At 45.6% G+C, this 12,320-nt stretch overlaps 1 protein-coding gene across 1 annotated transcript in view; it reads right to left on the bottom strand.

The window, feature by feature from the left end:
- PEAR1 (platelet endothelial aggregation receptor 1) overlaps window positions 1-12,320 on the bottom strand; it is a 118,889-nt gene that overhangs the window by 48,542 nt on the left and 58,027 nt on the right. Inside the window, exons 2-4 of the mRNA XM_066609149.1 lie at window positions 8,976-9,089; window positions 7,598-7,702; window positions 5,109-5,209 (exon numbers count right to left, since the gene is read on the bottom strand). Coding sequence (XP_066465246.1) covers window positions 5,109-5,209; window positions 7,598-7,702; window positions 8,976-9,088 — 319 coding nt within the window. The 5' untranslated portion in view covers window position 9,089. The remainder of the gene's footprint in view (window positions 1-5,108; window positions 5,210-7,597; window positions 7,703-8,975; window positions 9,090-12,320) is intronic.

The raw sequence follows: 12,320 nt of genomic DNA, 5'->3' as shown, positions 1-12,320 counted from the left end.
ACCCCACGTGTCAGCTTGTCATTACCCCATACCCCAAGTATCAGTGTGCCATTATCCTGTCCCCCAAGTATCAGCATGTCATTATCCTGTACCCCAAGTATCAGCGTGTCATTATCCTGTACCCCAAGTGTCAGTGTGTCATTATCCTGTCCCACAAGTATCAGCGTGTCATTATCCTGTACCCCAAGTGTCAGCGTGTCATTATCCTGTACCCCACGTGTCAGCTTGTCATTACCCCATACCCCAAGTATCAGTGTGTCATCCTGTACCCTAAGTATTAGCGTGTCATTATCCCGTACCCCAAATGTCAGTGTGTCATTATCCTGTCTCCAAGTATCAGCGTGTCATTATCCTGCCCCCCAAGTATCAGCGTGTCATTATCCTGTACCCCAAGTATCAGCGTGTCATTATCCTGTACCCCAAGTATCAGCATGTCATTATCCTATCCCCCAAGTATCAGCGTGTCATTATCCTGTACCCCAAGTATCAGTGCATCATTATCCTGTACCCCAAGTGTCATTGTGTCATTATCCTGTCCCCCAAGTGTCAGTATGTTATTATCCTGTCCCCCAAGTGTCAGTATGTCATTATCCTGTCCCCCAAGTATCAGCGTGTCATTATCCTGTCCCCCAAGTATCAGCGTGTCATTATCCTGTCCCCCAAGTATCAGCATGTCATTATCCTATCCCCCAAGTATCAGCGTGTCATTATCCTGTACCCCAAGTATCAGTGCATCATTATCCTGTACCCCAAGTGTCAGCGTGTCATTATCCTGTACCCCACGTGTCAGCTTGTCATTACCCCATACCCCAAGTATCAGTGTGTCATCCTGTACCCCAAGTATTAGCGTGTCATTATCCCGTACCCCAAATGTCAGTGTGTCATTATCCTGTCTCCAAGTATCAGCGTGTCATTATCCTGCCCCCCAAGTATCAGTGTGTCATTATCCTGTACCCCAAGTGTCAGTGTGTCATTATCCTGTCCCCCAAGTGTCAGTATGTTATTATCCTGTCCCCCAAGTGTCAGTATGTCATTATCCTATCCCCCAAGTATCAGTGTGTCATTATCCTGTCCCCCAAGTATTAGCGTTTCATTATCCTGTACCCCAAGTATCAGCGTGTCATTATCCTGTACCCCAAGTGTCAGCGTGTCATTATCCTGTCCCCCCAAATATCAGTGTTATTATCCTGTCCCCCAAGTGTCAGCGTGTCATTATCCTGTACCTCAAGTATCAGAGTGTCATTATCCTGTCCCCCAAGTGTCAGTGTATCATTATCCTGTCCCCCAAGTATCAGTGTGTCATTATCCTGTACCCCAAGTATCAGTGTGTCATTATCCTGTACCCCAAGTGTCAGTGTGTCATTATCCTGTACCCCAAGTGTCAGCGTGTCATTATCCTGTCCCCCCAAATATCAGTGTTATTATCCTGTCCCCCAAGTGTCAGCGTGTCATTATCCTGTACCTGAAGTATCAGAGTGTCATTATCCTGTCCCCCAAGTGTCAGTGTATCATTATCCTGTCCCCCAAGTGTCAGTGTATCATTATCCTGTCCCCCAAGTATCAGCGTGTCATTATCCTGTCCCCCAAGTATCAGCGTGTCATTATCCTGTACCCCAAGTGTCAGTGTGTCATTATCCTGTCCCCCAAGTATCAGTGTGTCATTATCCTGTCCCCCAAGTGTCAGTGTGTCATTATCCTGTCCCGCAAGTATCAGCGTGTCATTATCCTGTCCCCCAAGTGTCAGTGTGTCATTATCCTGTCCCCCAAGTATCAGTGTGTCATTATCCTGTCCCCCAAGTGTCAGCGTGTCATTATCCCGTCCCCCAAGTGTCAGCGTGTCATTATCCCGTCCCCCAAGTGTCAGCGTGTCATTATCCTGTCCCCCAAGTATCAGTGTATCATTATCCTGTCCCCCAAGTATCAGTGTATCATTATCCTGTCCCCCAAGTATCAGTGTGTCATTATCCTGTCCCCGAAGTATCAGTGTGTCATTATCCTGTCCCCCAAGTATCAGTGTGTCATTATCCTGTCCCCCAAGTATCAGTGTGTCATTATCCTGTCCCCAAGTGTCAGCGTGTCATTATCCTGTCCCCCCAAGTATCTGCGTGTCATTATCCTGTCCCCCAAGTGTCAGCGTGTCATTATCCCGTCCCCCAAGTATCAGCATGTCATTATCCTGTACCCCAAGTATCAGCATGTCATTATCCTGTACCCCAAGTGTCAGTGTGTCATTATCCTGTACCCCAAGTATCAGCGTGTCATTATCCTGTACCCCAAGTATCAGCGTCATTATCCTGTACCCCAAGTGTCAGCGTGTCATTATCCTGCACCCCAAGTATCAGTGTGTCATTATCCTGTCCCCCAAGTATCAGCGTGTCATTATCCTGTACCCCAAGTATCAGTGTGTCATTATCCTGTCCCCCAAGTGTCAGTGTGTCATTATCCTGTACCCCAAGTATCAGTGTGTCATTATCCTGTCCCCCAAGTTTCAGCGTGTCATTATCCTGTCCCCCAAGTATCATCCTGTCATTATCCTGTCCCCCAAATATCAGTGTTATTATCCTTTCCCCTAAGTATCAGCGTGTTACCTAAGCCTCCTCCTCGCTCGGTACGTGACAATATACCCCAAGTGTCATCATTGAGACATTGATATAACAGTTCACGTTCTGCATTCTGCACACTAACAGCACTACATCAATCTTTCCACGGACTGTGAAGGTTCACCCTGGACTAGCAGTGCTCTTGCACCTCATGTACAGTCCTTACATAGATATAGTTGGATAAAGTAAGGGTTAATGTCTCCATCTGGAATCATTTAGTTGGCGATTGTAATCCCTTTACTTCTCAGGAGACTCGTTCCTTCACATCCAGATGTATCAGAGTGGAAACATAATCAATATATGAAGAAACATGGATTTCATGTCCTCGCTGGACCATACTCGGGACAATGCAGATGGCACCAGAGAATCTTGGCAGGGTCCCTGCTCACACATCCAAGCAGTGGGGTGGAGCTGCGCTAGGAGTCTCTGCCACATTGAGACGCATCCAAGATAAAATGAAAAACGTGGAGTTATTGCAAGTTGCAGAACGCTGTTTGCAGATTCGTGAAGCTCCCAGCAGAGCTGGAAAGGGGTTTTAATATAAATACTGGAGCAAAGAACCTCATGTATATCCAACTAGAGGCCCTGTAGGGTCTACAAGTCAGTCTTGAGGAGCCTTCAAGAAGAGCAGCTGCTTGAATATTCTGGGTCCTGATGGAAGCACTAGAACTGGACCTTCTTCCATTACATCTATACAACATGTATTCATTGAGCCAGAGACGACTCCATCCAAGGTAGTCAGAAGACGTAGCACCACTTTATCGTATTGCTTTGGTTTGGTGGACTATGGACCTCTGAGATATTATGGCTTGGTTGGCTTGGTTGCAATTGCCACCTTTGCAATAACAATAACTATACAATCTGGAAGGAACAGTCCGGGGCATCATACGATGACCTGGTGGTGACCATGTATGATTCCCTATAGCAGTAGCATTGTAGGAAGGCCATGTTGTCTTCAGCACTTGTATTAGTATGAAATTTCCAGTGCAGTTGAAAACCAAGGGAAAGGTTTCGATTCCAGCTATGAAGTTGGATATGAGTGTAGACCCAAAACAGGCATCAGTACCAAGCAAAGCAGCGAAGAACCTGTTACCGATCCAACTAGAGGCCATGCAGAATCTAGAAGTCAGTCTTGAGATATCTTCAGGAAGAGGAACTACATGGATGTTCTGGGCCCTGGTGGAAACAAAAGTCCTTGACCTTTCACCATCACATCTATACAACATATATTCATTGTATCCAGTGATGACGCCATCCAGTGTAGTCAGAAGACATAGAACCACTTTATCATATTGCTTCCTCGTGTGGTTGGATGGACTCTGAGCCTCCATGGTGTTGGGACATGGTTGCAATTACTACCTCTGCAACACCAGTTACTATGCCATTCAGGAGGAACAGTCCAGGGTTTCATACTATGACCTGGTGACCATGTATGATACCCTGTAGGAGTAGCATTGTGAGGAGAGCATGGTTGGCTTCAGCACTTGGATGAGTGTTCATTCTCCAGTGCAAATCAAGCTGGAAACTGAGGGAAAGTCTTGTTTTTTAGCTATGAAGTTGGATTTGAGTGTAGGACCAGAGCTGGCATCAGTACCAGGCAAAGCAGCAAAGCTCCTATTACAGATCCAAGTACAGGCCCTGCAAGGTCTATGAGTCAGTCTTGAGTAACCTTCGGGAAGAGGAACTGCTTTGATGTTCTGGGCCATGGTGGAAGTACTAGACATGGACTTCTATCATCACATCAATACATCATGTATTTACTGTATCCATGGATGACTTCATGGATCCAATGTAGTCAGAAGACACAGTGCACTTTATCATATTACTTCCTCTTGTGGTTGCATGGACTATGGGCCTCCAGGATGTTGGGGTGTGGTTGCAATTACTACCTCTGCAACACCAGTAACTATGCCATCCAGTAAGGAACAATCCAGTGCTAATCAGAGCTGAAAGCCAAGGGGATACCTTAGTTACTCGGTATATAATTGGATATCAGTGCAGGACCAGGGTTGACGTCAGTACCAGGCAAAACCCATCAGATGCCAGGGCCCATTGGACTTAGGTAGCAATTGCAATCTGAGTAAGCATGTTAAGTAGGAATAAGATAGAGAGGTGGCCAGTGTGTCTATCACCTAACGAACCCAAGCAATGTTTCTATGTAGCAACCAGTGTGAGGCTGGTTCACCATCCTGTGCCAGGACAGCATGGCACCTGTAGCGCAGGGTGGTAGGACTACTCTCTGGCCGTTTATGTTGCAGCAACTGAAGATCGGGGAGTCTTCTACAAGTTGAAAAAATGGGCGTTCTAACCGGAGCCTCCTGCCTCCCTGCCTGACTGCAGGCCATAAATATCCCTCTCTATGGACACTGTTTGGCGGTGCCTCTAGCAACGGGAACACTATGGTGCAAGTTGGATGTAGGAAGTGTCACATAACCCTTGGTTGGAGAACCGTAACATATGGCATTAACTATAGATTGTGTATGTTCTTTGGCATAAAGCTCAACTTACGGACACATTCATTATTGCTTTCATAATATCCCTGGCAGCAGCGGTGCCTCTTCCTATAGTCGATCTTTACCCCGTGCCGGTAAGCTGTCCGGTACATGATCCTATAGGGTGACATAAGGATACTCAATGTAAGTCCATACACATAATGTATACAGAATTCCAATACACACTTCTACTGAGATCCTCTGTGCTGCCTAAGATCATGGCTCTTCCATCACTTCTCTGCGGTCCACCTTCATGTCATGTATCCGCCATATACTCTATAACATAATCCTATCATGTGTTATATTCTCTTCTGAGCTGGGGTATCTAATCCTACCATGTGTGATACTTTCTCCTGAGCTGGTATATCTAATCCTATCATGTGTGATACTGTCTGTTGAGTTGATGTATCTGATCCTATTATTTATGATACCATCTATTGGGCTGCTGTAGCTAAGCCTATCATGTGATACCGTGTGCTGAATTACTGTATCTAATCCTATCATGTGTGATGCTGTCAGATGAGTTGTGTATCTAATCCTTTAGTGTGATACAGTATACTGAATTGATGTAGCTAAGCATATCATGTATCATATTGTCCACTAATCTATTGTATCTAATCCTACCATGTATGATACTGTCTGCTGAGTTAGTGTATCTAATCGTTTCCTGTATGATACTTCCTACTGAGCTAATGCATATGAGCCTATCATGTGTGATGCTGACTGTATCTAAGCACATCATGTCGTGATAATGACCGTCCATCCAATTTATCTAATCATATGTGTGATATTCTATAAAACACCATTGTATCTAAGCTTGGCATGTGTGATACTAATTGAATGACACAGGGCCTCATTCTGCGGTAAAGTGTCTCCTTTGCTGGTTCTATCTCTGCTCCACTTCCTCTCGCTGTCGGGGTACCCCAGGGCTCGGTCCTTGGTCCCCTTCTCTTCTCTATCTATACTGCCCCAATTGGACAAACAATCCACAGATTCGGCCTCCAATACCATCTCTACGCTGATGACACCCAACTCTACACCTCCTCTCGTGAGATCTCTGGACCATTCCTCCAAAATATCACCGACTGTCTGTCCGCTGTCTCCAATACTATGTCCTCTCTTTTTCTCAAACTAAACCTCTCTAAAACTGACCTCCTTGTCTTTCCACCTTCTAACCGACCTCCCCTCAACATCTCCATTCCAGTGTCTGGCACCATCATAACCCCCCGACGGCATGCCCGATGCCTTGGGGTCACACTGGACTCTGACCTCTCCTTTGCCCCCCATATCCAATCTCTGGCCCAAACATGCCACATGCACCTCAGAAATATTGCTCAAATCCGTCCGTTCCTCACCACGGACCCGCTAAAGACGCTAGTGGTTGCCCTCATCCACTCCCGACTAGACTACTGCAACTCACTACTCATTGGCGTCCCCCGCACCAGACTCGCTCCACTCCAATCCATACTAAATGCAGCAGCTAGACTCATTTTTCTATCCAGTCGTTATTCAGACGCCTCTGCATTATGCCAGTCGCTGCATTGGCTGCCCATCCACTGCAGAACTAAATGTAAACTCCTCTACCTCACCCACAAAGCTCTGCATGGCGCTGCGCCACCATACATCGCCTCCCTCCTGTCAGTACCCCACCCAGCCCGCTCACTCCGATCGGCTAACACACTCAGACTAAACACCCCTGTAATACGAACCTCTCATGCTCGCCTACAGGACTTCACCAGAGCAGCACCCATCCTCTGGAACGCTCTACCCCAAGGCATCCCGACAATTCCCGATGCACGCAATTTCATAGGTGCCTTAAAAACGCAGTTCTTCAGGGAAGCATACCAAATCCCCTGACCCAGTCCCTCACCCCTCCCTATGGCTCCCCACACCTGCCACCCTGCCTATCACATACGACCTCTACCCCTGCACCCCCTTACCACCCCATCCCATTTGCTTTCTAATAACTGATTTGCACATGAAATCCCCTACTGCCTGTGTTCCCCATGCCTCGCTCCCCCCCCCCTTGTACCTTCTGTATCACCCCCACCCCAATTGTTTCAAACCGAATGTACCTCACATTGTAATTGTTGTATTGTTTGCATTTACCCCGTGCTTGAAAGCGCTTTGGAAAGGGTTGGCGCCATACAAATAAAGATGATTATTATTAAAGGTGACATGTAAGGACAGTGTGACTGGTGGGGATCATTTTCTGGAGCCCCCAACCATTCCCAAAAGGAGGGGTCCGCGCCGTGTTCTCCGTACAGGTATGAGTAGATGTTCTAGATACTTCGGAGCAACTTCTGTACATGTTAGTTGGAGAGCGACTGGTCATGTCTGACCGGCCAATACACGGAGACTGGGGAGCGGAATCCCACATTCTCCTGATCGGCAGGGGTCCCGCCCCCCCAGCAATTACATAGTCCGTTAGTTGAAAATTAACATTATTTTGCAGACACCTCATAAGTTAGTCGCAGTGTTACCGGCTGCCATGGAGTTACTTACTTTGGAGGGGTGCACGTCTTGAAGTAATTCCACGTACTGTCACACGTGTCAGGAGCTGATTGGCTGTAAGGGTGGGCGTACGATTCCTTCACTGCTGTCGTATAGCTGTTAAAGACAATGGCGGTCACATAAGGCAGGCTGACGGGTGAGTTGTCTATATCTAGACACACTTACATTGGTAAATCTGAACTCATTTAAAGGGAAGGTGCAGCTGATTTTCCCATTATTCGCATTCTATAGACATTTTTGTGTTAATTATCAAAATGTATTTATCATTAATGGCAACAGTTTCGTTGTAAATTGATAGCATTTCAAAGATCAAAGTTTCGCCAGCCATATTCTTTATTGGTGGTGGCGCTGTTGCATTGATGTCTATGGCAAAATGAGTCAAAGCTACAGTGGTGATTGGTGGTATTGCAAGTGAATAAAAAATGATTTAAAGGGGTTGTACCATGATTACAAATTATGCCATATCCACAAGATATTCACAGGATAACATGCTGACTGGTGGGGCTCTCACCGCAGAGACTACTGATGATCTCAAGAACCACCGTTTTCCCTTTTCCCCTGTGTCTAACACTGCAAGGGTTGCTTCTGCCTCCTGTAATAAAGTCAGAATGGAGCGCTGGCTGAGCATGCATGGCCGGCGCTCTATTAATTTCAATGGGGCTGACGGAAATACCTGAGTGGGTGCCACTTGGGTATTTCGGCAGCCCCATTGAAAGTGAATAGAGCGTTAGTTTGCTTGTCCGACCAGCTTCCCATTCCATCTCCTCCTTAGTGCAGAAGATGCAGTAACCCCGCCAGGAGGAAGACAGAAGACTTGAGAGTCCTATTGATAATGAATGGTGCGCTTCCATTACTAGCAGTACATTCAGTCTCCACCTCACTGCGGGGGGTGCAGTAAGCTCACAGTGAGAAGTATGGGGGTCATGGGACCCCTGTTCTCAGGATCGGTGGAGGTTAGACCCCACCAATCAGCAGGTTATTCCCTATCTTGTGGATGTCCTGTGGATGAGAGATAATGTATAATTTTTGAACAACTGCTTTAAGGGGATTGAATGAGATTATATAAGAAAAAGTCTACTTTTTGTAGACACAGCGCCACTACGGCCCATGGGTTGTGCCTGGTATTGCAACTCATCTCATTCAGCCTCATGCCGCATTCCTGGTGCATTTAAGATGCAACATTCTAGTTCTGTACGTGACCACTAATTACTGGGTATGTAGACAGTTTCTGAAGCTAAGTGCCGGATACAGGAAGATGACAGCCGCCAGCTGTTTCCCCTCTGGGCACTGATAGCCCTGAGCGTATAGGATCGGTACACAGTGCAAAACACATACGCAGAATGGGAGGAGATGAGTATTCTTACGCTACCTTTCCCAGTAGCTGCAGACATTGGGCCCATTGGCTTTCAGAGATGTGCCAGTCTGGATGTTCACCAACCACAAGAGAGCTGGTATCATGGAGGGCACCCACAGCGGGCTCATCCTGTAAGATACAGAAGAACAGATCACACATTGGCGCCTCGTAAGATCGTTCATCGTCAAGTAGGAGTTTCCATATTTTCCATAGTCCTTACAAATACACAACATTTAAGTGCGGACGACCACCAATCAGCTCCGAGCCGTTCCGTAAACACAGGAAATCAGCCAATGGAAACAGGAACTGGATCGCACAGAGGATGTTTTGTCGCAGAAGACAGCCGTGTTTGGGCAGATGGAACAATTGGCATGTAGTCAGAGATATATGAAGGAAAGCCATGCCGAAGCTGAAAGTAGCAAGATAGTAGCATACTCACAACAGAACAGCTCTGTGAATAAATACTGTACCAGAAACAAGCTCATAACATAAATACAGCACCAACAGCAACTTCAGGAGATAAATACAGCCCCAGAACCAAGCTCAGTACATAGATATAATACCAAACCCAAGCTTGTAACCTAAATATAACAGCAGTACCAGAACCAAGCACAGTACAAAAAAACAGCACCAGAACCAAGCTGACTTCTCCCCTCGACATCTGCGCTGCGAATAGGTTAGTGCACACAGACGCTGGGGAAAAGAGGTCGGCGGTCAGACTGCACTGCCGCTGCTGGAGTGGACCTGTAAGTTGGGTGAGTAGAATGCTGCACGCCGGCGGGCCACATAAAATGAGGTGGTGGGTCGGATTCAGCCACAGGCCTTGTGTATATTTATTATTAATTTATTGTTGAGTGCTGCATCATTTAAGCATTGTGGTACGCAACGGACCTCGGTGGTGGTGGTGGTGGTGGTGGTCGGGGGGGGGGGGGGGGCGCGAGTCCAGCGAGAATGAATGATGGGACTTTTAGCAGTGCTATACCATGAGCTTCGGCTAGTTCTGGAAGTGATGTAGGGCGCCATTGTAGGGTGAAGAAAAATCTGGGACCTGCCTAGTGTGTGCAGGCTCAGAGACAATGCTCCGCCAGAGGTAAAGGCCAGCTCTGCTGACTGCAGTTGTCCATTCCTCTGGAGAGGATTGAAGGCCGCTGGTTCAGTGCAGCACTTGGGCAGCTCCTTGCTTTGGCCCTTGAGAGAGAAATTACAACGTTCTGTAGTTCCAATAAAGTTGAATGTCTGCATCAAACAAATGGAGTGGGTTCCCGTGATGCCAAGCAACAAGGCTGATAGCTGGGAAAGCTGTGTGATCGGTCATATACCTGTAGGCTTCTAGTAGTAGGGAATGCCATTCCAGCTCCCATTCAAAATAACCTCCCCACAAGAGAACTGGTGATGAACGCTGGGACGCTGCAATCCTCCCGTCCCTGAAAAAGGCTGAAAACAGTCCTGCCACCACAACCATCTGCCGGCCTCCCTGCTTCACTGCCACTCTGTGCAATCCGGGTGGGTAGAGGCTCAGGGAGAGAGCACACTGCAGGGTCCTAAGGGGCAGAGCATGATGCAAACATCCTAAGACCTCCTCTGTTATGCTCCGCCCCTGCAGAGCAAGCACTTAGCAGAACACAATGTATCAGTTTTTCTGCAGTCTCCTTTCAAAGGGTCCATCTACATCTATATAGTCTTCAATTAGGCATAAGAGTATACAGAAAGAAAGAAAGAGCATATGCCCAATAAACATATCACAGTTCATATAAACAGGAGAACGAGTGGAGGCGTCTTATTAAAGCAGCTTTCCCAGGATTCTCCAAGTTTCAAAGCCTGTGAATGGGTTTAATAAAATCCAGGGGGAATCTTGATTTACTTGGGGCCTGTTACACATTTTTTATTACTCTCTCAAACTGATCCCAGAATTAGGCCAAGGTTTTGCAGCTGATTAGGTTTGAGAGATTGTTTGTCTATGACCTGGAACGTATGAGGCTTGGAGGCTGTGACCACCCAGAGCAGCAATCACTTCTCCCCCCCAACTAAAGCAGTTACTTCAATCCCCAGGACAATAGAAGGTGGGAGGCAGTCAGGGGGTCTTTGGGTTGGGAAAAGAATTCTGGGCTTGGTGCATGCAACTAGTTTTCTTCATATGTGTTGGATCTGTGCCTACAGCTTCCAGAGGTACAGAAAGGAGTGGCAGGCGGGACACAGTGTGGGCGGACAGCGAGTCTGTCAAATGCACCGCTATCCAGAGCTGCTGAGCCTGCAATTTTCTGTATTGTTCTAGAATTATAACCCTTGTCTGACTTCCTCTGCTTGTTTACTGATGACATATGTCTGAATATGTACAGCATACACGAACACCATATTTATATCCACACACACACAAACACACACATTATATATATATATATATATATATATATATATATATATATATATACATACATACATATACACGTGCAATGTATATGCTCCGGTAATGTACAAAACCACTACAATACTGTCCCCTATATACCAGAATATAACTACTATAATACTGCCCCCAATGTACAAGAATATAACTACTATAATACTGCCCCCAATGTACAAGAATATAACTACTATAATACTGCCCCCTATGTACAAGAATATAACTATTATAATACTGCCCTCTATGTACAAGAATATAACTACTATAATACTGCCCCCTATGTACAAAAATATAACTACTATAATACTGCCCCCTAGTATAAGAATATAACTACTATAATACTGCTCCCTATGTACAAGAATATAACTACTATAATACTGCTCCCTATGTACAAGAATATAACTACTATAATACTGCCCCTTATGTACAAGAATATAACTACTATAATACTGCCTCCTATGTACAAGAATATAACTACTATAATGCTGCCCCTATGTACAAGAATATAACTACTATATTACTGCCCCCTATGTACAAGAATATACCTACTATAATACTGCCCCCTATGTACAAGAATATAACTACTATAATACTGCCCCCTATGTACAAGAATATAACTACTATAATACTGCCCCCTATGTACAAGAATATAACTACTATAATACCGCCCCCTATATACAAGAATATAACTACTATAATACTGCCTCCTATGTACAAGAATATAACTACTATAATACTGCCCCTATGTACAAGAATATAATTACTATAATACTGCCCCCTATGTACAAGAATATAACTAATATAATACTGCCCCCTATGTACAAGAATATAACTACTATAATACTGCCCCTATGTACAAGAATATAATTACTATAATACTGCCCCCTATGTACAAGAATATAACTACTATAATACTGCCCCTATGTACAAGAATATAACTACTATAATACTGCCCCTATATA

Source organism: Eleutherodactylus coqui, chromosome 6, assembly GCF_035609145.1.
Source record: "Eleutherodactylus coqui strain aEleCoq1 chromosome 6, aEleCoq1.hap1, whole genome shotgun sequence".
NCBI lineage: Eukaryota > Metazoa > Chordata > Amphibia > Anura > Eleutherodactylidae > Eleutherodactylus > Eleutherodactylus coqui.
Note: the sequence above shows the minus strand (reverse complement) of the source record. Positions and strands in the feature narration are given on the sequence as shown.